We start from the raw sequence: 25637 nt of genomic DNA, 5'->3' as shown, positions 1-25637 counted from the left end.
TTTGATTAAGATGGCTTAAAATCCGAGCTTTAATTGAAATGTAAAGAAACATTCCAAAAGGATATATGTTTTATAGACTTAACTGAGTTACCAAATTTAGGTTTCATTGGATGTTATTGCAAACATGAACATTAAATCATAAGCACCGAATAGTAGAGAACTCAAAAAAAAAAAAAGATATAACCAGACCATATCAGAAGGGATTGGACCAAATGCTTTTGTAGGCAACTATCCAAATGTGATGCACCGACACATTAGCTCATAGGATGTAAGGACATCCCTGAACCCACCAGAAAAAAACTTCTGAGGACTGACTACATCAACATTTTCCTGGCAAGTATCTTCTCTGCCAGCAATAAATCCCAGCTCAATACATATCTAAAATGATATACATTAGAGGGCATGTGTTTAAGAGTATTAAGTTGGCTTAAATTACTTGAGCAAAATTTTAAATATGTAATAGAAATCTAAAAAGGAACAAAAAAAAATTGAGAACACCACTGCAATATTAATGCCAAGTTGTTACTTTTTTTTTTAAACAGATCTGTACAGCAACATAGCAAAGAATGCAGTGATCACAATTCAAACCAGACAGCAATCTAAGGGAATACTAATCCTGTATACAGCAGAGCTGAAACACTCCCAACATTCAGATGCTCCAAGTATGTTGGCTACTCTAATGCACTCCAAGCCAGTTCTACCTACATAGGACATTTTGGTGTGAAAAAGTTTCTGTAAAGTTCCCTTTGTTTCCAGTGTTTTTCTTGTACAAAATATTACAATGTTTTTTTATATATATTTACAGACTTGCACAGCTAGAAAAATATAAACTACAATTGGGCTTGGCAATCAGTTCTTTTCTTTAAATACATGACATTTCAGAGCAAAAATTGTAGTGGTAACATATCCTGCACTTCAAGCATCTGCACAGAAAAGCTTTCTTCCTTAAGCATATCAAGCCTAAAAACCATGACTGCAGTGAGACATGTGCCACAGTAAGTGCAACGAATGCAATTCATCTACCTCCTGGCATAAGGAAGACACAAGATGAATGTTATTTGTGCAGGTTAGTGGCACAATACAGAAAAATCCATAACTAAACATTAAATTCCTTAATAACATTCATTAATTTCATAGGCAGAGCCTGTTAAAAAAGGACAACCGTTGTAACTTTTAAGAAAAGCAGACGCTAAGTTCACGGGGCATTATACATCTTGAACAAAAATGCAACCACAGTTAACATTTCAGGGGCATTTGCTAGCTTCAAGCAAGCCCCCAGGTATGAAGGTTTTTTCCATTCAACTTTTAAGTAGAGGCCAGGGAGGATTTTTTGCTTTAAAGCTACAGTATCTGTCATTATGGCTTTTAACACCCCAGCTTTCACCAAGATGAGGTACATGTTTCTAGTGAAATGGTAACAGTTGAGCAAAATGAGTTTCAATGGACCACAAAAATCCACACACAGGTGTAAACAGGTTGTCTTATGAAAGGTTGCCAAACCAAATTGTAACAGTGCAAAACAAGATTTCTTCTTTTGTTTTTCTCTGTAGAAAGTGTTGTCGAGGCATCTAGGACATTGCTAGTAGTCAAGCCACTGAGCAAACCCTCTTTCCACCAGACTTCTGTTTACTGACACCACCTAAAAGGAGGTAAAAAAGAAAGTAGAAAGGTGAACAAACTACTAGCAAGAAGCATCAGCAAGTTCCTAACCAGCAATAAAAAGTCTGCATAATCATATACCTTAACAGTGTTGAAAAAATAGGTATGTTAACATACCCACCTCATCTCCCGTCAAGTTCCACAGCTGTATCAGTGGCAGACCTGTTGCGCTGTCATAATTTGTGACCTGGAAACACAGAAGAACATTAGCGTGCAGCAATTCTGGTCTGAGCCATGGAGGGTGCAAGGCTAGCATCATTCACTGCATATCAGATCCTCAGACTCAGCGTAGGCTAGTGGAAATGTAGCTCCTGCCACCAGGCAGCTGGGACACCCTGCTGGCAAGTGCGCTCTGGTCACTCAAATCCGTGCCCTTGCTAGAATTAGTGATGCATTTGAGCACTGCACTAAAACCAAAGGAAGCTACGAGATTGAGCGTCACAAGCGCTATCGGCTTCCCACTCGTCCCAACTGCCTTACGTGGATAGCTACAGCCGCTGTCAGAGGCACGTCGGAAGAGGCAAGTGCCTCTTCGCTGAGACCAGGCACTGCATGCAGAAGCCTTTGGGATGCCCTTACTTCTCCCTCCAGCCAGCCAGAGGCCAAGTCCTGGATGTCAGTCTTGCAAAGACAGTTGAGACTGGCAAAGCAGCGCAGACCCAGGTGAATAGTTGATCCGCTGGACAACAGGCCACTTTGTGCTCTGTAAATCCATCCAGGTGCCCTTCCTCTCTGCCCGCATCAGTAACAAGAGGGAATACTCATCCCTTCCCAGCCAGGCAATCCTGAGCGGTGCTGATGCCACACAAGAAGTTTTCAGCGCCCGAGATTTCTCGACAAGGATCCTGCCCAGCAGCCAGGCTTGCAGGCTCTGGCTTTGTTTTCGATTTTAACACGCACGGTATGCGAGGGGGCAGAGAGGACAACAGCAGCAGTCAAATTGGCAACCAGACTTTTCCAGGCAGCTCTCGTGTACCTGTGCCACTAGGACTGCGCCTTTGGTCATCTCACTAACAGCAGCGTCGGCTTCAGATGAAAAGTGATCCTCATCTTGGGAAAGAAAAGAGCAGGAGAAAACAAATGAGATATTCACAAGCTTTAAAGGCCAGAAGGGACTATTAAGCTAATCTTGTCTGACCTCCTACATAAGTTAGGCCAGAGAATCCTCACCTACTGTTGCTGTAGGCATTTGCTGAAACCAGTCTATTAAGCTGGAGATCACACAAATATTGTGCCTGCTGTGTTGCTGAAGGGAAAGGATGAAGTGCTTTCTAAAGCCACTAGCTCAGTTAATGTGAACATAAGTGGCTGATGAATTAGGAGGCTTTAAAGACAGAAAAGTATACTTCTGCAGTACATTTGAGCTGCCATTAGTATTTTGATCCTTAATAAACGAAGCTCAGGGGCCTCAGGACATTACTGACCCTGCACAGAGTGCAATACTGTGAACGGGAACTCCGAAGCATTTGTACCACAGGCTGGCTGGCACCTGAACAGTGCCAAATGCCCTCTTGGCAAACACTGGCAGCTCAGGTCTCTCAGCCTGCACAGCTCACGTGGGCACTGTTGTTAACTCCACACCTGTAATCCAGCAGGAAACTCTTGTGTCCCAGGCAATACAGTTACAATCTACACTGCAGATCAGACATTTCAGAAGTATTTTCGTTTTGGAGGAAAGTTGCTTATTTCCTACCAAATCACTGCAAAATGAAGTTTCTCCTTTGTGCTCCCCACCCTGAGACCGCCTCCAGCAGCAAGTGAACTCCTTACAAATCCCAAAGGAGGTTGATTACCTCAGGGAACATGCAGAAAACTAACTTCTGCAAGAAGCAGCTTAAACCTCGCCATCCATCTACAGTCTTGGCAGAGCCTCCTGTACCTCCTGGAGTCCTGCCAGTCACAAATCCCAGTGGTGAAACCTGGCCTGACCCCTAACACCTACAGACACCCCTTCCGCACCCAGAAGGGCAGCTTTTTAGACATCAGTAGAGCACGCATCTCTAACACCACTAGAGGAAAAAAAAAAAAAAGAATTAAAAAGGGAGGGGGGGGGGGGTGGCAAACCAAAGCATTTCTAGGTAGTGACTGACATTCTTCCAGTGCTTGGAGGGTAGTCTTTTGAACACAGAACTATACACATCAGTCATTTTAGTAGGAAAATGTCAGATATTCATCTAGCAGATTAAAAACTAAGTTTGCGTTTACAGCTACTCTATGACAGAAGGCGGCAGAGTAGTTACAGCTACTTCACCTGTACCCTGCCAGTCCTGCCAACTTGCTGTTTAGGAGAGTAATTCATTCTCTCCTCCATGCAGGAAAAAGCCTGAACATTTATCATCTTTCCCCTGGAGCCTGACAGGTTATGCCATGCTAGCACATTTAGAAGAATAAAATACAATTTTTCCAATCTTGCTCTAGTCACATCAGAGGCTGCGCTTGCAATAGGAGGGAAAAGGTTTAGACAGAATCATCGCTTGTACACGGTCGGTATCCATTTAAACCTGCAGGAGGAGCACCAACGGTATGTCTTGAGAGCTCCATTACCTGGAAGTGGCACCACGTTGTCTAGTAAAACTTCTGCTCCTTGGAAAGGTAGTGATAAAAAATCAGACCTTAAAGAAAAGAGAATCAATCAGAGTAAGAACATGGCTTTAAGTTACTCCTGTATTCTTTTAGAGCAATTGATTAATCAATGTCACCTTACAGGAATTCAGTTTAAAATTGATGACAGTAAAAAAAAAAAATCAGATTGTTCTCCCAGCAATCTAAGCAACAGCAATAAATAGTCTGATTAGCACGCCAAGTTGGATTGGGCTCCAAGCAAAAACCACCTCCATAATGGAAGCTGTACTGCTTTTCTCCCACCTCTGGGGCACAATCAAGTATTTAATGGGCTTGTCTAAGAAAACCCCCATCCAATACAGCTCTCCCAGCCAATGGGGCTGGGGCATAGAGAATCTGAATCTTATTTCTAGCTCATCAATTAACTACAATTTAGGGCCTCCTGAAGGCATCCTTTCACTCAGCTTCCACGCTGAAGTGGCAGAAGTTGCAATTTCCTCTCCCCTCCCCTTCAAAAAAGCCTTGCAAGAGCTTGCTGTGCTCCCAAGGAATCCACAGCTGATGCTGAGCCAAACCTTTCCACCATTTCCCGCTTCAGCTGTGGAAAAACCTATAAGCAATTCAAACGATATATGAAGATTCAAGCCAGATATTGCCTCAGGCCACAGAAGAGGAGCTAAAGACCTGATTTGTCTGAGTGTGTCAATCTTCACTTTGTCGTATCCTCCATAGTCCACGTATCTGAGCTCCACTTCACCGGTCTCTTCGAAGTAGCTAATAACTTGAGCCCGTAACCATGCCCCATCCAGGCCTGGAGCCGCGCAGATAATACCAACTGCAAAACACAGGAGTACGGAGAAGAAAGGCTCAGCATAAGTGGATTTCCAGAAATTAGCACTTCAGGCATCAGTAGTTATCTACTGAGAATCAACAGCATTTCTTACGCTGCCTCCATCTTCTTTCACCACCACCCACACCCCCACCAGACAAGGCCTGCAGCTGGGACACAGGAGAGGTGGGTTTTACTCTCAAGTCTCTGTCTGCCACGTCCATGCTGTTCTACCCAGGTATCCAGTTCCCTTCCAGCCTTCAGTCACTAACAGTGAGGTCTGTCCCCAAAAAGGAAAGTCAGCGCTAGTAACCCCCTTCCATGTGATGCACCCTCCACTTTACACCACGTGCAGACTGTGACACTATGAAGATCTGGGAGTAGTTCCACACTTTGTCAGCAAAAATACACCAGATGCCAAGTTGATTAGAAATAACCTGAGATGGACTTTATCTCATTCTGAATTTCAACATGCAACTAAGTGCCTGGGGAGGTACTCCAGGGATGAGTGGGGTAAGGAAGAGTAGAGCAGCATCTGTAGTCTGCCAGCGGCTTAAAAAAATATGAAATGACAAGTGAACTATCACATTCTCATCCACTGGGAAACTTCCCAAGCCTAACTCAGTGGCATCAGGCTTTCACGTGACCCTAGAAGTTTCTCAGCTGAACAATTTGTGAGCAATCACATTACATGCCTTCTACTGGAGTTGGCAGGGTTGGAATTTCAGGTTGAGAATAGCAGGCGTACATCTGCTGGTCGAGGCTACGCAGAACATGGAAAGTGGGGTGTGTATGCTGCTGTAGAAACATGTGCCCTGCATCGACTTGGTTTGCCACGACCACCTCTACAGTGACTCCGTCTGGGAGGAAGAGCTGTCATGTGGAGGAAAGAAATTCTCATTAGCGTTCACTGCAACACAAGCTTCATTCACAGCAACTCCATGTTCCACCAGCAACTCCATGTTCCACCAGCAACTCCTGAGGCTTACAGCCATGGGTGGAAAAGCCCTGGCACTCCGGTATTTCACTTCCAAAAGCTACTCACTGTTACTCCATGCTGCTCTAACAGAAATCAGACTTGAGGCGGGGCCCACCTTGCATACAAAAAGACTATCAGCATGAAGCAGTTGGAAGACTTATTTACCCAAGAGATCAGTGAGCAGAGTCAGAAATGATGCAGGTCAAGCTGCGCTATCAACACAGCGCAACTTGCAAGGATTCCCTGCTCACAGGGTTTTTAAAGATTAAGGTAATCTTCACAGAGATTGTCCAAGCTGGTTGAAGTGCTCACCAAGCTGCTTTCAGTCATTTATCAGCAGTCCTGGCTAACTGGGGAGTCCCCATTGACTGGAAGTTAGCAAATGTGACGCCCATCTACAAGAAGGGCCAGAAGGAGGATCCGGGGAACTACAGGCCTGTCGGTCTGACCTCGGTGCCAGGGAAGGTTACAGAGCAGATCATCTTGAGTGCCATCACACAGCACGTACAGGACAACCAGGTGATCAGGCCCAGTCAGCGTGGGTTTATGAAACGCAGGTCTTGCTTGACTAACCTAATCTCCTTCTGTAGCAAGGTGACCCACTTAGTAGATGAGGGAAAGGCTGTGGATGTTGTCTACCTAGACTTTAGTAAAGCCTTTGACACCATTTCCCACAGCATTCTCCTGGAGAAACTGGCTGCTCATGGCTTGCATGGGTGTACTCTTCACTGGGTAAAAAACTGGCTGGCTGGCCGGGCCCAAAGAGTTGTGGTGAATGGAGATAAATCCAGTTGGCAGCCGGTCACCAGTGGTGTTACCCAGGGCTCAGTTTTGGGGCCAGTTCTCTTTAATATCTTTATCAATGATCTGGACAAGGGGATTGAGTGCACCCTCAGTAAGTTTGTGGATGACACCAAGTTGGGCAGGAGTGTTCATCTGCTCGAGGGTAGGAAGGGTCTCCAGAGGGATCTGGACAGGCTGGATGGATGAGCCGAGGCCAGTTGTATGAGATTCAACAAGGCCAAGTGCCGGGTCCTGCACTTGGATCACAACAAGTGATCATAACCCCCTGCAGCGCTACAGGCTTGGGGAAGAGTGGCTGGAAAACTGCCTGGTGGAAAAGGACCTGGGGGTGTTGGTCAACAGCCGGCTGAATATGAGCCAGCAGTGTGCCCAGGTGGCCAAGAAGGCCAACGGCATCCTGGCCTGTATCAGAAATAGTGTGGCCAGCAGGAGCAGGGCAGGGATCACCCACCCAGGGATCAGCACTGGTGAGGCCGCACCTCAAATACTGTGCTCAGTTTTGGGCCCCTCACTAGAAGAAAGACGCTGAGGTGCTGGAGCATGTCCAGAGAAGGGCAACGAAGCTAGTGAAGGGTCTGGAGCACAAGTCCTGTGAGGAGCAGCTGAGGGAACTAGGGTTGTTCAGTCTAGAGAAAAGGAGGCTGAGGGGAGACCTTATCACACTCTACAGCTACCTCAAAGGAGGTTGTACCAAGGTGGGTCTTGGTCTCTTTTCCCAAGTAAGAAGTGACAGGATGAGAGGAAACAGCCCCAAGTTGTGCCACGGGAGGTTTAGATTGGATATCAGGAAAAATTTCTTCACTGAAAGGGTTGTCAAGCATTGGAACAGGCTGCCCAGGAAAGTGGTTGAGTCACCATCCCTGGGGGTATTTAAAAGACGTGTAGACGTGGTGCTTAGGGACATGGTTTAGTGGTGGACTTGGCAGTGTTAGGTTAATGGTTGGACTTGACGATCTTAAAGATCTTTTCCAACCTAAATGATTCTATGATTCTACATTTCTCAGCTCAGGCAGAATGGAAACAGCAGTGGAAGAGCAGGTAGGCAAATCTGATCTGTAACAGTTACATAAGATGGACAGCAGAGAGCCACACAAAATCCAACTGGTTTTGAAGGCATCTGTGAACCAGCCATGTTGACATAGCATACTACGACAGCAGCAACCAACAACAGCCTTCCACCCTGACATCAGCATAGCCAGCAAGCTGGGACTTACCCAGGCAGTCATAAGGAGGGAATGAAGCGTCAGTGGTGTTGGTGGAGGTAGAGCGTAGATGTTGGTGAGACACAGCTCTTTGAACTTCTTGCCAATCAGGCTCAGTACTTTTTCTACTTGATGCGAAGAGCCTGGAAGACAAAAATCCCACAGAAAGTCTGTAGTACAGATATGCTGAGGACACCCCCACCCCATGAAGTGATATAGCTACCAGAAGCCTTCTGCGCTACATCAACGATTTAAGTTTTAATAGATTGGCCATGTAACCTGATATCAGACCAACATGAGCAACTCAGGCCCCAGTTTCAACAGCGTTAGCCTCCAGTATGAACCCAATTCACTGGCAGATATTTTTCAGCCACAATTAATCTAACATCCTTCACAGTCAAGACTGCATTTGCTGATACACATCCCATAGCTCCTCCTTCAAGCCTGAAGGGATCCTTCAAAATGCGTTGGTTAAACTACAGCAGCCGAAGATGTTAAAATGCATTCTCACCTCTAGAATAAGAGGGTTCAAATGCCAAGGCACAGGCAACTTGGCATACACCTCTACTGTAACAGCACCGATCAGAAAAATTTTGTAAAGCACTGGGCTCACAAAGCCACTAAATCTGTTTAAATTCCTTGCCCATCTAATTAAGGCCCCCAAGCTACACATTAGACCATGAATAAAGAGACATTCCGCTTACCTTCGATGTGACAGACTTGGGAGTCACGGAAATAAGGTAGTGTTGAGACATAAATTTTGGCACCAGACGATTGCCTCAAGAAGCTCATAAATCTTCCTTGTTTGCCGATCAAGCGGCCAACTAATTCCTTTATGAAAGTAACAAGAAAGCAACAGTCAGGAAGAGAAACATAGATCAAACAACACTGTTCTCTGTGGCTTATTTCACCCACAGTTCCTGTAGCACAGGGCCAGGCAGGATAAATATAAGGGAATGCTGGACCAGCGCAGAGTTCAGTGGGTCTATGACAAGTCCAGGTAGATACAGATCAGTAAGCACAGCTTGTTTTGATAGATCCGTCTTCATATCTTGTAGAACGACACAAAGACACGATGGCTTTTACCAGGCCTGGTAAAAGCTACTGTCTTCCTACAGTCAAGTGAAGTCACATCCTCTCCCAATCTCCTACCATTTCTTATTTTAAAAAAGCATGCTACATGCATTTTTCATTCAAATATGAAATACTAAGTTTTAGCAATTTTAAAACAAGCTAATTAGACTAGATAGGGAGTAGACAAATTCACGGGAGAGTAAACCAGGCTATCATGCCCATTAGACTACAGAGTCCCAGGACAGCTGTGCGGGATGATGAAGAGATGTCTTTGCATGTCCCATTACTTCTACTCTTCCACTGGCACCTGCCATCACCTACTGTCGGAGACCAGGTACCAGAGCAGAAGTGTTGGGCCCAAGTCAGTATGGATAATCCTATACAATGTAGAGTTGGCTACTTTAAGAAAAGTGACAGCCTGTCTTCATGAAACACTGAAACATATTTTTCTGCTGTAGAACTGCTTCTTTAGCCTGTGTTTTACTGATCCATTAAAATGCACATTACATGTCTTCCCTGGGCTCACAGCATCCAAGCACTCGAGGCAGCATGCTTATCCTGCCGGGAGCTGCTGTCTCACATTACTGGCTGTCAGTATGTGGGTCTGCTGAGCAGCAGAACTGCAAGAGCAATGCTGTGCAGGACAGCCACAGATGATTTTGCATACACAAAGCAGGGAAGAAAGTATGAACATAGTCCTAAAAACACAGTCTCTCTCTCTCAACCCAAAAGAAAGCTCACTATAAAGACAGAGACACAGCAGCTCTACAGAATAGCTCAGATGAGCATTCAGCTTGTGAGGAAGGATTTGGACAGGCAGTTGAAACATAACCCTCCTACATAGCGGAAAGAAAAAAAAAAACATCATCACCTGCCCTTAATAACTGTGTACCCTCAAAGCCTTCTGAATGCTTTCAGAGCATCGGACTAACAGATTGGGGTGGAAGATAATGGGGAATAATGAGTCCAGCAACCAACATTACCCTGGGCATAGGCCTGACATGCCTCTTGTTTACAGTTGTGTACTGGCTCTTTGTTCCTGTTGAGTCCTAACAGGAGCTAAATGCTTAAATCCTCGTTGATTTGTTGTTGATCTCCCTGGGATGGCACTGACCCAGTACCAGGCTGGAAGAACCAGAAGATGGCTATGTAGGGCAAGGCAGGATGCGCGAGCAGGCCAACGGCTGGTTACCTTTGGAACCTCTATCTCCCAGATAACGAAGTCAGACTTGCTGGATTCTCCTCTTAGCTTGGAGTTCTGCCGACTCACTGTCTTCCTCATGGCACAGCCACTGTCCACAAAATTCACGCTATTTACATCCGAACCTAGAAGACATACAGACATGTCAGTATTCAGACAACCCACACAATCCAGCTACCAGACACAAGGCCATGAAAATACATAATTTCATAGAGAGGTGACATTGAGCTCTTCCTATGCATTCAGTTGGGATGATCCTGTATCAGGTTATCTGGTATTTCAGAAAGGGTAAAGTCCCATCACACACAGCCTGCTGCAAGTTTCCTTTTATTGCTGGAGAAAAACCTGCACACCTCTGGGAATGCAACAGAAGGAGGCCCGAGTTCAGCAGGAGTCCTTCAAACATGGTGACACCTTATGCAGCAGCAGAGACAAGACACTAAGTCAAAAGTTACCAGCTGAATGAGAGCTATGCTAACACCAACACTGAGCTGCTGCTGCAGCAAGGTATTTTGCATTTTCCCCATGGTTTAAACAGGGCTTTTCACAGGGAGTTCAGCATGCACGGAGGGATGTGCAACCTATTTGTCTGCTCTTTGCATTGACATTACATTCCTGCCCCAACAAGGGTTGCACGGGGGCCTGAGCACCAGCTGTGTCCACTACTAGCTGTGGTAGGGGATTGTCTCTTGCCCAGATTTGTCATATGCTTGAAGAAACAAAGTGCCAGAGCTGAGCTACCTTTTGTTCCCAAACCATCAGCCGATACCAGGAACATTTGTACTTGGGAAGGGGACAAACTCAAACAGCTTCCTCCTGGTCAGATCCCAGATACAGTCAGTGTAACAAGATCAAGATCAAGAACAAGAACAAGGCTGATCCTTCCTCCAGACCAACAAGCAGAAACATGAAGATCCTCACTTGCTTGCAAGTATTCAGATCACCCAGTACAAGACCAAAGAGAAAAATAAACCCAACAGCTGCCTCACATTTGCCACATCTTAACAAGTAACACAGCACAGATGCCTAGAAAGTCAAAGGCAAGCAGTGCAGCTGTTTGCAATAGACTTGCTAGACAAGGATGAGGATTTAAGTCCCACAGCCTGGGTGCGAAGGTCAGCTGTAGGACCTCTTATCCAACATAGCCACATTATCAACTTTACCTGCTATACTTTGTCTCCCTACCTGTCTCCCTGCAGAGCTTTCAGCCCTAGTCATCACCAGGCTCCACAACACACCGTTGTACCTTCTCATCACACCAGCATTCACAACAAGGCAAAACCGTTTTCCTCCTATGGTTACTCTCACTAGTGAAAATGTTTTGTGGGTTTAATCCTTAATTGTTGGCAAACTCAATCCCCATGTCTCACAACAAGCAGCATTCCAACTACTTTGTAGCAATTACAAAAGACATCCTGTCATTAAGGGCTGTTGGCACCACAGGGTCCTATAAAGGATTTTAACATCCATCCCCAAGGTCACACGGGTTAACATTTGCTCAGACAGCTTTGTATTCTGCCAGGCACACATCATCCAGGATCTAGAAGGCAAAAGCAACACAGAGACAGATGGGGGAACTCCACGAACATCGCTCCCTGTTGGGATTTCTTGGCAAGTACCTACCCTTCCAAGCAAAAAGGCTTCAGGGTAATTGGTCTGCAACCAACTGATTTTATCACAACTCATCAGAGCACTTCCCTGGTTCATCCAGCAGCACCTCAGAAACTGCCTTACAGCCTCCTTTCGGCAGCAGCCCACAAACACAGATAAGAACCCAGTGCTTACTAGAGGCTGCCCGAACTGAAGCAGAAACTATTTGCATTAGCAGGTCTCAAGCCAGCAAGGTGTTCAACAGCCTGGCCTACATCCAGACACAGCCCATTTCACTGGGCTACTCAAGCACATGCTTCGCTTTAGACAATAGGCTTTGTGCTGAATGCAGACCAGTCTGTTCAACCTTTTGCAATATACCCTGAAGATCACCCAGCTAACACGGGATCCTACAGAGACGGGAATTCTGAGAGCAAACGCATACCCACCTGCACACGAGGCCTAAATATTCATCTACTGGCAAAGGTAAAGATGAAGAGGACTTATCTGAACATGTTCTGAAGCAGAAGGGTTACAGCACATAAAATGCTTGTTCACCACATTTTTGTGGGAGCATTTTCAAACCTCTTACCTCCTGAGCGATCTCCATCCATCTCTGCTGCCCTGCTACACTCATGATTCAAGTCTGGACCATCCTTTTTCAGTATCCCATTACTGTATGGCACTTCGCCGCCTTCAGGTAGCTTCAGAGTAGGAGGTTTTTCACTTGCTACTGAGCTCTGCTCAGCAGACGTGTCTTGCGTTGCAGATATGCTCAGTGAGTCCGAATGCTGGCCTGACGCGCCAGACAGCATTGTGTTCTGCAATGGGTCCTCCACACTTGTCCCACCTTCAGATGTGTATGTGCTGTACCCAGAGTCCTCCATAACCAAAGATGACTTTTCCAGTGACCCTCTGTGGTTTTCCACAGGAGTCCGATCAAGTCCGTGGGAGTCACCGCACGCACAGTTCTTCATCTGACAGTCTTTTGTGTCTCCCCGAACAGGGCCGGATAAACGGCCGTGTGTTAAACGGCTGGGATCTGCCACACTCCGATCCCCTTCCTCTGTCTGCGGGGATGTCGGTACCCCAGCATCACTCATCGCAGCAGCGTTCTCATCGGCTACTGTAGCTTCCTCCGCAAGCATCCGATCGGAGGAAACAACGCTTGCCGCCTCCAGAGGTGTCTCAGCTCGGCTGGCAGCAGCCTGGCAGATCCAAGCAGATGCATCACTTGCAGAACCAGAGAGCACATGCTTGCTGCATGCACGGTTCTTCATCCGACAGTCTTTTGTGCCACCCCGAACAGGGCCGGATAAACGGCCGTGTGTTAAACGGCTGGGATCTGCCACACTCCGATCCCCTTCCTCTGTCTGCGGGGATGTCGGTACCCCAGCATCACTCGTCGCAGCGATGTTCTCATCGGCTGCTGTAGCTTCCTCCGCAAGCATCCGATCGGAGGAAACAACGCTTGCCGCCTCCAGAGGTGTCTCAGCTCGGCTGGCAGCAGCCTGGCAGATCCAAGTGGACACATCGCTTGCAGAACCAGACAGCACTTCCTCAGTTGCTGCCAAAATGACCTTGGAAATGATCTGTATTGCTACTTGCTCAATTTTCTCAACATCTTCCTTGTCCAAACTCACTCCACCAATCTTCTCCCTTTCCAATTCATCTCCATTTGGCTCCGCATCCTCCTCCTGACACACAGGTACAGTACTGGCAATTGATTCAGGCATCTCTTCTTCCCTGGACTGCTCCAAACAGGCGGACTCCAAACTATCTGGTAACATGCTCACTGCAGAATCCTTGTGACCTGATACAACTTCAGCTTCGTTATTGAGAAAGGCTTGCAGGGTATCGGCTTCCCTCTCCAATCCCAAGCAAAGGGCTGTCACAGAGCCAGCATCCGATAGCACCATTTCTGACATCTGGCTTTCCTTAGGGGGCTTAAATGAAGAATCATCTGACTGCTCTGCATTGCTGATCTCCTCCACGATTCCCAAAGACTCTCGTGTCAGTGTCACTGATGCTGATGGCCACTGATCTTGGTTCGCACTAGAGCTTGAATCCTGTATAAGGCTCAGTACAGCACCGCCTTGACACTCTGTACTCTTTGAGATCAGAGGGAGAGAAACACAAGCAGGGACACCGCTTTCATCTTGAGATCCTGTCGTTTCTAGTTTTTCACTGTCGTCCTCAAGGGTGCTGGGCTGCGTTGTCATTACTGACAGGTCTGGAAGGTCCTGTGAGAGATCTAGCCTCTCGTGAGTTTGACACAGAAGAGAGGGCGTCGTTGACCCCGCTGAGAGCAGGGAGGTTGAGGTTTCGTTCTCTCGGCATTCCTCTTCTGACGAGAGAGGCAGTCTTCGAGGAACACATGCTTCTGTTTTGGGTGATGAATCATTCTCTGGCGCTTCTTCCTGCTGCTCTTCTTCAGTGGCTATTGCTTGTTTATCGTGATAGCTTGCATGCTTTTTTCTACGGGAATAGATCCACCAGCAGCCAACAAGTGCCAGCACTCCAGGTATGGCATATGGGATAATATTGCGGAAACGTAAAGCCATTTTACAGATCCTTAGCAATTATATCTAGAAGGAGAAACAAAAGCCATGTTACAATAGTCACAGGAAAGGTAACAGCAAGGCTAAAGTTTCATAAATGCCTTGAGGTATTTCTATTAGCATGAACAGACTTGTTTTCTAGCCACTCCTTAAATTCACATCTCTGCTCCACCAACAGACCACAGAACAAGATCCTGACCCAAGACTAGGAATATCTGGACATTTCTCACCGTTACACTCACCAATTTCACCTTATCCCACCTTTACACGTAAAACAATTTCACCTTCTTTCTCCTGCCTCACCTTCGCAGGTCAGTACTACACACAAGGACAGCATCCAGCACTGCAAGTCTCTCCAGCATCAGGCTGGGTTCACAACACAGCGGTACCACCAGCACTCCGAGACACAGACTTGACACGCTGCAGGTCTCCCCACTTCTCTGCTTGAAAGGCAGCACCACATTCCTGAGTTTCATAGGTTGACAACACGCACTTCTCTAAAACATAATAGCTCAGTGAAGGTGAAGTGCTTTGCAAATGTTCTCATCCACAGCAACTGCGAGAGGCTGGTGAGCGGGCACACCACAGAAGTCTGCAGTTAAGTAGACGCTAAACAGCAACACGCAGCTACTCCATTTACTTTTATATACACAGTGTAGGAATTCCTAAACAAAGAACAACTACAGCCTGATCAAGCAAGTGTCTCCCAATAACCAGAAGTGCCTCTAAAAGATTTTGCAGTAGTGAAGATGGGAAATCTGCTATAGCGCCCTTACAACCATGGTATTTATCTAGCAAAAGCAGCCCGGATAGGGACACTACTACCTAGGAACCCAGCTCCAAAGTTTGTTCTACATTACTATGTTGACAGCTGCTGCTTCTCTGACTTTCTAGAGTCGAAAGCTGTCTCTCTGACTCTAGAAAGTGTGCGAACCCTTCCCCACCTGCACACTGCCGAGACTCATGTCCCAGTCGTGCTCCTCCATTTACAAGCCTCACCTGGGTTATCCGAGGCAGGGCTGACATGCCTTTCCTTTTCCTTAGGGAAAGTCTACAGCTGGAACACAAAGCTAAACAGTTACCCATATCCCCAAAACAGCCTTGCTGCAAAGCACTTACAGTTTATATTTTCACTGAGCAGGAATTAAAGCAAAACATCACATGTCTGGTGATGCTTACACATGACAGATTTTTCTCCAAACAGGCCTCAAGACTTTTGCCAATGAGCAACGAAAATAAAGATTGTTTTCAGGAGATAGCAAAGTCCTAGAAATGGGAACCACACACTGGAAAAGAGTATTATCTAGCTCCTCTTTAGAAGCATAATATTTCCAAGACAAGACAATCAAGTCATTCTGTCAACTATGCTTAGTCTGTCTCAACCGGAAAAAAACTTGTTATCAGAGCAAGCCTTCTGACCACAGCTTCCAAATACAACTCTCCTTTAGGGCCTTGATTTTCACGACGAGCTGATTACATTCTAGCCGAGGGACAAAAACATGCCTCCCTCAGGCTCAAACCGAGCATCCAAGCCTCAGAAAATTTAATATTCTCTCCAGATTTCTCACCTCCTCCAGCCACACCCTCCCATGCCACAAGAGCAAATACACAGCTTTATCCAAGCTAGCTCAGATGCCAGCCTTGCTTCTGTACTGTTTACCACAGAGTCCTAACAACTGAGGCAAGTAAATAAATGACTGGCAAAAACAGGGACTAGAAAATTTCTTGCTTAATCCCAAATCAAAAGTCAGCTGCAGACATGACTTAAGAAATCCAGTAATATCTCCAGTATATCACAAATGAGGTATTTATGTTGTTCTACAAAGAAAACTTGAGTGTGTGTTAATTGGACATTCATAGCTGCTTTCTTCTAAATCCAAGTTACTTCCAGCTGGCTTTACACAGTCAGGTAGCAGGGCTCACTGCTGAGGATGAACTTTCAGTTAACGGCAACATCTGAGATTTGGAATTTAAAAAAAAACAAAACCAACAAACCTATGCAATAATTTGGATGTTTGGTTTTTGGAACTTGGTAAATGGAAAGGGTGAAGTCTGTACATTCCCAAGACAAAAGGTTCACATTTATGCTCTCCAGCACAATGGCACATTGTGAGCCACTGCGAGTGCTCGTCTGCTGTCTGCTTAAGTTGTTATAATTAATGCAGAACCACCCTACAAGCTGTCTCACAGGCGTACCACAAACTCAAATTAAAGTAGCTCACATAAGTCCATTCCGAGCAAGCTTTCCTGATTAAACAGACAGCCCTATTATTATCCGATTCCCTATTAAGTTGCACCAACTGTACAAACAATAGTCCCACACAATTCCGCAGCGCAGGAAGGCAGTAGCAGGATGCCCCACAGAGGGCCAGGCCTGTCCCAAAGCCTGGCAGACAAAACAGTTCTAAGAGTCATTTTCGACATTAATATAATTTAAGATAAAGATCTTCACTCTTCTGTGATATTTAGATCAGTGGGGACTGGTGGATTAGCTGACTGCTCCTTGTGAAGCTCATTTAATTTCATGTTTTTAATTTGACTAATTTTAGCAAGAGCTGCATTATACTATCAGTGATCCTGTTAAATGGGAATTCCACATCCTTCCATCAGCTAGAAAGGGATGAAAGGCAGTGGGTCTGTACAAGATGCCAACAGACACCCTAAAGCACCGGGTTGGCTAGGGGACAGCTAACACCAACAAACATCTCCTTACGTAAACGTGATGGGAAGACTTGATTGGCCCGATTTCAATACGCTGGTCACAATGTCACTTTTTACGTGATGCCTAGAAGATGGCTGATTTTTAACCTGCTCAACCAAACAGGTGTAAGATGCAGCACATACTTCTCTTCCATTTCCTCCACAGGAGAGCTCCTAAAGCCCACATCCCTCTTCCAACACGTTTAAGAGCGACAAAACCCGCTCTCCGCTGCCAATTTGACAGCCAGTTCAGGACTGCAGGGGCAATGGGATCATTTAAACACATGGGGGGAAGAAAGCCTGCGGTTCTCCTGCCAGCAGCAGAACAGAAAATGGCAACTTGTCAAATCACATGGCTTTAAACACTGCCAAACTGGAGGGAGCCTGGCCCGACAGTCCTCGCGCTCTCCAGGCAGGAGGAGCCAGCTGGAGAAACGCAGCAGCTCTGGAGGCTTTGGACCGGAGACGATCGGCTCGTAAGAGCCAGAACCAGTGCGAAGCGCCGGATGCCCCAGTGCCGTTTCCCAACACGCAGGGCCCCATGCAGTCCCGCACCAAAAATAGCGCGGAGCTCGCACACTGTATGCGCTCACCCCGCACCACCAGCCACTTCCACTTCTTTCTGGCATGTCAGGAATCCGGTCTAAATGTCACACCTTCTATCAAGGCAGGGCCAGAGAGCTGCAGCTAGGACATGAGACTTTTCCAACTTGCTAAATAATCCCCACGGTAGGTCAGGATGGGATTAAGACAGCAAGGGGAGAGTAGGGGTCAGTCAGCTCTCCAAATCTCTATCCTGACTTGATTTATGGAAAACTCCTGGTAAAGACCAGGGAGATGAGAACAAGAATGAACGCACACACTTGCCTACCTTAAAAAAAAAAAAAGCGCCAAGGACAGTCAACTTATTCTACTTGTTCACATTAGGGTCCCAGAGCAGTTTTAAGCCACCTTGTTTCCCTAGCCAGGACAAACAACCCTTCAGTATACACATCCTTATTAGGTTAGAAATGTTTGCAGTGTGAGGTTCAGAGAAAAGCCAGATAATTCACTCTCAAGGTTCAAGAGGAGAGTTCAGCAAGCACTTGCTCTGGATTTTCAGGGCTTTCTACACACAAGAAGGTTTCTTCTGGGGGCAAGCTGCTTCAAGTCCCTACAAGAAGAGAGGCAAGTCCCAAGTGACTGAGCTCCCGCGCTCTGCAGGGACATACCCTACACTGCTGCCAGTCCCTGCCTCCTCTGCTCCCCTTCCGCCCCAGCGCTTGAGAGGTTACACTTCCAAACCCCAAAAGCTGTGGAAATCCAGGCTGGAATTAAAGGCCGCCCTGAAGGACCACAGAGCAAACGAGCAGGCAGCTAAATTGGAAATGTAGCTTCAACAGCAAGGCCGGGATGCCTCCCTACAAACCCTATAGTTAGCGATACAGCACTCAGGAAATAAATACTATCTGGGTGAAAGAGAACTGGACAAGGTTGGCACAGTTAAAACTAAATGGGACCACGTGGGCTCTTAAAATTTTCCATGCTAAAAATAACCAGTAGCACATGCTCTGCCTTATAGGAGACATAAGGAGTTGACAAAAACCTAAAGAACTGGAGGCCCTACCATTAAGATTAAAATAAGAGAAATTACTGCAGAGAAACAGACATAGACTTACTTGATCTACCTTTGGCATAAGGCTGGTTTTTTTTCCATTGAAAGTCCAACTGGCATAGGGTACTGCAGTATCTAAACCACAGCTTCTTTGCTTTTTCATACAAAGATAAAGGAGGCAGACAGTCAGCCACAGAGGGACCACCTGCTGCTTCCTACTGGAGAGCCTCTCCAGAGTGAAGTTCAAACTGGAGAGCAAAGATACCTCCTACCCACACAGGTTTGCATCAGAGGCTGATCTCAAGGGACACATCTGTGAAGTCACAGTGGCCTGCCATGTCACTGGGCTGCAAGCCCTTGCATCACGCACTCCTGATCACCAGGCTGTCAGTCGGCCACAAGACTTTGCAGCCTTTCCCGCACTCTTTTCCCAGGCCAGCCTGGTGTACCACCATCAAAACCACCATCACACAGAGGTGAGAGCTCGGAAAACATGACTCAGTGGCTACAAACCTCCAAAGACAGGTAGGAGCCAGGCAAGCAAGATCTCAAACCGGATGGCACTTATTTTAAAGAGAAGTGAACAGGTAAGTTTCTCTATACTTAAGTAATTAAAGCATTCTGCAGCAATTTCTGCTTCAAACAGCAGCCAGCAGCACTGAAAGACAACAGCAGCAGGAGATACCCCTTAAGCAATACCACCTTTTCCCAGCCCAGTTAACATGGGCTACAGAGCTCCAGAAACAGGCTCCTCTGAATTCAGAAAACTACTAATGAAGTCTCTCCACAACCTTAAAATATTTGAGAACCAACAGTCCTATTTGCAGAGGGATTAATTACGACATCAGTAAAAGGCTGAAAAAGCTGGTTGCTGTAGAGCAAAACAAGAGCTCTGGAACAAGAAACACCACCAACACCAGGCTGTCTTTTATCTCCAAGATAAAAACTCCTTTCAGTGTAATCAGCTTCACTGGTGTTCCCACAACAGCTCAGTCCCCTCCTTTGCAGCTGAAGCTGCTACACTGATGGCCCAGGCTTTATTAGTATTTCATTTTACAGTCACGGCCAAACAGTGGCCCAGCACAGCTCCAGCAGTACCGCTTCTGTGCCAAAGCAGGACTCAAAAGAGTTTCTATTTACACTGGAAAGCAGAGGTTTACAATAAAAGTATCAACCTAGCCAAACTGTAGGGTTTTTTTACAGGTGTTTTGGAAATCACCAAGAAGCTCATATATATACAAACACCAACCACCAGCAACCCTCACCACCTGCACTGCCTAAAGGATTAACACAAGGCCCTGGGCTGATCACTCCTGCTATGCCGTAAGTCACAGGTTACACTTTGTAACTAACATTAACCCTATCAGATTATCAAGCTCCTTACTGTACTTTATATCTTATTACCTTCCTGCTCCCATCGTTTCATTATTTATAGTTTCCTCAACCAAGCTAGAGGATTCACAGGGAGAGACACTATTACAGAGGAAGGCAAGATCAATTCTTCACCACTTTGCCAGAAAGGTATTTCAGATACAGGAGCAAATTTCAGAAACTGCTTCTGTACCACTTTACCAATACCACCTTTACCTTTCTTGGCTATTCCTCAATATATGGTGGAGGGTTGGTTTGTTGTTTTGTTTTTGGTTTTTTTTTTTCCAGTTTTGGAGTCCGTTTCAGAAACAGAGCCAGACCAAATGTTCTGCTTCTTCAAGCTAGCCAGGAGAATTTAGCGCATAAGCCAGAGGCCACACAACCTTTCTATTATCACCCAGCTTCAAACTGCAGAGAAAGTCCTCTGATTCAGACTAACCCACTCTGTGCACAGGTATACCTGACCAGGGAATGAACACTGCTTTTACAGCCAAGAGGCTAAGACATCAGTTGTTGCGATTCTTTCTTTCCTCCTCGACACACTTACCAGTCCAGATTCAACTCTTTTAAAAGCATTTTTCATAGAAGACTAAAGAGAATCAGTCCTCCACAGTACAGGCAAAGCAGCTTTTATTACCTTTATAATCTACCAACACATTATAAAAGTTTTTCCCAAATCCAGATTTTACTGTCTTTCATTCTTTCTGCATTTTCACCCAGGTTGGAGAATAGAACAAGTTACTTTCCAGAATTTCCGAAAAAATACATCCAATACTTAGTATTTTGTGTTTGCTTCTACACCAATGAAGCTAATGCAGCCCTTGCTAAGGGCAATGCTAACAAGTGTAGTGTCCACTACCGGTGCAGCTTAAAAATTAAAATTTAAAAGCAGCCAGCTAAGTCAAATGTCTGGCACCTACATCAATTCCCACAAAACAGGCACATACAGCACTCAGGAGCAGAGACTAAACTAACCAAAGGCTTCCAATATACTCTGCACATAAAAAAAAAAACCAAAAAAACCAGACCTGAATTTTCAAGGAGACAGAACAGTGAGGTTTACATCACAACACACTGATACTGCTGCAAGAGACAGTGAGAAAAGAGGCAGCACTGAGACCAAACAGGTATCTGGAGAACAGCATCAAGAGCTGCTCACTGGGAGGTTTACTGTGCACAGCAACAAGACCTTGATAAGCAGCTTCTCAAAACAAAAGCTGGACTAGACTTAAACAGAAAAGCAAAAAGCAGTGTTGTTCAGTTGGAAGCCTTGAACCCAGGGCTTGGCTTGCTGAGAATAAGTTGCAGAAGCACACAGAGAGGAAGAATATCAAATATTTGTGAAAAAGGCACTCCACGTTCATCTGCACCAGGAAGGAACAGCAAAGATTTCACTAAGAGTCATTTAGACTGAACGAGCAGAAAGATAACTTGTATGCATTAACAAGCTTGCTACAAGAAGTTACACCACATATTTGAGACCTAATCAGAGAAAGACATGCTTCGCTTTGATCTGTGTTACAGTAGCACTGGCAAGCCCTGCCCAAGTTACACTAAGGGGCTGTTCTCCTACACAGAAAGGCTTCCCCCAAAGACTGCAGGCTGCCTCCTCTCCTCAGCTTTGGCAGTCCTTTTTTTTAAAAAGCCAAGCCAAGACACAGATCAAGTGACCTTCCTACAGTCACATCAGGTTGGAGGGAACACAAGGAATATAAAATAGGTACTCTTAACTCAAGAGACAGGAGCCCATCCCCTTTACCAGGCAGCAAACAGAACACTACACTCCATTCAACTTGAAATACTTTAGGGAAGTGATGTGCAAGTTTCTTTCCTGCGCCCCTGAACACCAAAAAATTCTTCCTAACCCTGCATTTCAACAAGAAGTGGAATACAAGTCCAAGCTCATAACAAAAGAGGCTCCTCTTTAAGGAAGGAAAAACTGCAAGGTCACAGCCTTAAGGTTTATGGGGGTACACACTCCAGTCCTTGTCCCAGAGACTTCAAGTTTCCAATTCACAGATTTATCCCTATGCAAAGCTAATACTCCCAATACAAGAGACACATGCAGACCATGAGTTTTTGCCAGGAACTGCTGCTATTTATACACAAGGAGTCAAAATCAGCTATAGCACATGGTAAGTTTCTCATCCTCATTGCCAGGTGGCAGCAGAGGTCAAAGGCAATCAGGACCTCTTCAGGTCTACAAGCAGTGATTTGTTTGCTGAAGAAAGGTTTTAAATGATCTTTTATGCAACATCCAACTCTGCTAATATTAATGTATAGGGCCCATAAATTCAGAGACAGCTTCCAGCCAGGGTACAAAATGCAGGAGCAGCAAAGTTAAACAGAATCCCTGTAGTGGACAATAAAAAAAACCCACGGTAAACCAGCTGAAGACAGATATTTGCAAAAGCAGCAAGTGACATGCAAACATATCACCTTCAGCAATCCTCATGAGAAGCAAACTCAACAGCCTTAATTTCCAGGAAATATTAAGCACCTGCTGAATAAAATAGCTTCTTCCAAGTACCTGAAAGTGGCTGCCTGAAGTTAATCATCACTTCATAAAGTTTAACAGCCATTTGCATTAAGAGTTCCACAGAAGCACTGTAGTTAGAAATCAGGATTTAAAAAAGGCTTGTCATTAGATCTGAAACATTAAACAATTAAAAGTAATTAATGTTTTAATTAATGTTTTTTATTACTTCTAGATGTTGCTAAGGGCACACAGGATACCAGCCCTGATCTTATTACAGTCTCCCTAGACACTAGAAATACCTTAAATAATTTTTCCACATCAGTTAAGTGCACATGAAAGATGAGAGCCATAGAGAAGTGGGGTATGTTGCTTTTAAAGCATTATGCTCTTCAGATAACTCTCCTACTGGAAAAGCGTACTTGCTCCCAAATACCCCTGAAGTCAGCCTGCAATATTTTCAAAATGCACACAAGAGTCTCACCATAGCAAATCAACTGCTTCCAGCTCTGAACAGCTTTGGCTGCAATCCTCAAACAAACAAACTCCTGTCACAGTTAACTCCCAAGAGAACCTGCAGGAACTGGGAACCTGTGTACCACGGTGGATCTGAACTGCAGGTAACTTCAGCTCACACCCTGGGTGGTGAGGGGAATTCCTGTTGCCTAATTTCAGGCATTATGGAATGTCTAGGTTAAAGACAAGGCTTTCTAGGCAGTTGATGACTTTCAGTATTAGTATCTCAAAGTATGTCCAGAGATCTTTAAGGAGGAATCTGGTTCCTAGGACAGGTATCTAAACTCGGTGTGACTAAGGAAAGCACACCTAAGAAGCAGCAACCAGAACACACAATAGCTGGGTTCCTGCAGCACCGTCCATTCAGACCCTCCAAACTGAACAACGTGATTTGTCTCACGTCCGAGAGCAAACAGCCTGTAGCTCTGTTGTACAAGATACGTTACAATCATGGTGAGATTCACCTGCCTAAACCCCCCAGCACGGTGTCCCATGAGAGCTTTTAAAAGCCCTTCAAGAGCTCAATGAAACATTGAAACAGAAGCTGAAGGACTGTCAGGTGAGTGGTACCAGGACATCAGGCGATGCAATAAGAAGGTGGATTCTAGAAAGCTTTGAGCACAGCTCAAGTTCTACAGGCTTCTTGCTCCTTTTAACTTACAAAAAAGTTGCCATTTCCTTCAGTGCACTCAGCAGCACATGCAAGCAAACCAGTTCATCAAGAACTAAACTGTGCCATCGAGATACATGTAGTGAAGCCGTACTACTCTTTTTCAGAATCACAGGTACGTTGACATTACTAGATGACAGGTACTGTAGCTCTGGCAGATGCCTGCACAGTATTTCACCCTTTACACAGGAAGCGCATTAAAGAATGAAGAGGTTAAGTGACTTGAACTGGGTCACACAGTGACCCCCCGGCAGAGGAGCAAGCTCAGCTCAGTTGCTCTGACAGCTCTGGTCCACGTGCTACCAAGAAAAAGCCGTACCTCCCTCATGAGTCGTGCTGCTCTCCAGCATGTCATGCGCTCTTTCTCGGCTATACTGTGCACACACACAGGGCTGTAACTCAGTAGATCATTCACAGGCACAAAGCAAACAGGAGAAAAGTAAAGTTACCATCTCCTGCTACTACTTTCCCCAGCAACAAGCCACTTCCTTTCACCTGAGACAAAGTCCACAGAGGCTCTGATAACACTCAGCAGGTGCTAGCACAACCACGGACCCAGCCAAGGCAGCACATGACCCTGGAAACACAGAAAGTCAGAATTACTCCCATTCTGCAGCCCCTTCCTTTCCCATAGCAGACGGACCGTGGTCAAATGCAGCTTTTGTTGCCGTTTCTTACTATTACAGATAACTTTCCTGAAAGGGATGCCCTTATGGAGGTGCCTGTTCACTTTGTGTTCCCTGCTGCACGGTATAACTTACTAGACTGCGATAAAGAACTTAGCCAGGCAGAGATCACGTTGCCCAGTTCTGGAACGCGAGTAACTTAGATCTTACTTGCTTCAAGGAGTGGGAAGAAGAAGAAACAAGAAAAGAAAAAGTCAAGCAACAAGGATTCTTCCAGGAGAGCACAGCTACCAAAACATTACTTCCTCGGTAGTGATGCAATTTAATTCCTTTGCTCCCGACTATATTCCACGCTGGCTTGCGAACAAACAGAAGTCACCGCAACATATGAAAAGCCTGCTAATAGCAGTTTTTATCGGCCATTACCATAACACAAGCCAGCCTTGCCATACCAGGCGTACAAGAGGCAACACGAGGCCTCCTCAATCTCTACTCCCGAGCCCGCAACGCTCCTGTCATCTCTCGCTCTTCGTGTCCAAGCAGCCGCAGCCCGGTTCGCAGCGGGAATGAATCACGCTCAGCACCAACTCACTCGATCCCCGCGTTTCTCTCACGGACGTACCGACAGACCTCGCTCTTGCCGGCTGGGAAAGAACCGGCGGAACGCAGGAACGCGGGCTGACAGGCTGGGAACCGCCGCTTACCCCGGCTGCGAGAGCCTTCTCCCCCCTCGCCGCCAGCCACCGGGGCCAGGCGGCCGCGTCCTCCGCTCCCCGGGCCGGCAGCCGCCCCGCCGGGGGCCGGGGGTGACCTCCGGGCCGGGGCCGAGCGCGGCGGCGCTGACCTTGGGCGCAACCGGGCTGTGCGGGACCGCTCGCCGCCGCGGCCTAACGAGAGCAGCCGGCGGGGAGAACCGGGGCGGCCAGCACCACCACCACCCGGCTCCCCGCTCGGGACCGGACCGGGAGCGGCGGGCCCCACGCCGAGGGGAGCCGGCCGGCTGACAGACCGGGGCAGCGGGCCCCGCCGCTCCCCCGGAGGGCCGGACGACGGCCCCACGGCGGTACTTACGGGGGGTCCGGAGCAGGTTCCCGGGTACCGGTGCCGGTGCCGGTCCCGCCCGCCGCCCCGCCAAGCCCACGTGCAGCCCGGCCGGGCCGCCGGGCTGGGACATGCAGCGGCTCCCGCCGCCACGCCCCGCCCCGCCGCGCCGGGCCACGCCC

The 25637-nt window shown here is 46.5% G+C and overlaps 1 protein-coding gene across 2 annotated transcripts; it reads right to left on the bottom strand.

Moving 5' to 3' along the window:
- AKAP1 (A-kinase anchoring protein 1) lies at positions 1-25593 on the bottom strand. Of its 2 annotated transcripts, none has more exons than XM_069790877.1 (11): positions 25486-25593; positions 12493-14488; positions 10302-10435; positions 8740-8866; positions 8048-8178; positions 5746-5923; positions 4906-5056; positions 4204-4271; positions 2636-2709; positions 1781-1846; positions 1-1639 (listed from the first exon to the last, which is right to left on the bottom strand). In XM_069790877.1, the coding sequence occupies exons 2-11, from the start codon at positions 14462-14464 to the stop codon at positions 1580-1582; spliced, it is 2961 nt and encodes a 986-aa protein (XP_069646978.1). In that variant the 5' UTR covers positions 14465-14488; positions 25486-25593; the 3' UTR covers positions 1-1579. The 2 variants fall into 2 exon arrangements, with proteins under 2 accessions (XP_069646978.1, XP_069646976.1); XM_069790875.1 differs by lacking the exon at positions 25486-25593 and adding an exon at positions 24108-24252.
- Between the last annotated feature and the right edge of the window lie 44 nt (positions 25594-25637).

Source organism: Haliaeetus albicilla, chromosome 9, assembly GCF_947461875.1.
Source record: "Haliaeetus albicilla chromosome 9, bHalAlb1.1, whole genome shotgun sequence".
NCBI lineage: Eukaryota > Metazoa > Chordata > Aves > Accipitriformes > Accipitridae > Haliaeetus > Haliaeetus albicilla.
Note: the sequence above shows the minus strand (reverse complement) of the source record. Positions and strands in the feature narration are given on the sequence as shown.

Excerpts from the sequence above, each read along its gene's own strand:
- AKAP1 (XM_069790877.1), bottom strand. The coding sequence starts at position 14,464 with ATGGCTTTACGTTTCCGCAATATTATCCCATATGCCATACCTGGAGTG. Across the intron at positions 8,867-10,301 it reads GGGAGATAGAGGTTCCAAAG|GAATTAGTTGGCCGCTTGAT; the intron begins GTAACCAGCCGT and ends ACTTTCATAAAG. Across the intron at positions 2,710-4,203 it reads CAACGTGGTGCCACTTCCAG|ATGAGGATCACTTTTCATCT; the intron begins GTAATGGAGCTC and ends TTCTTTCCCAAG.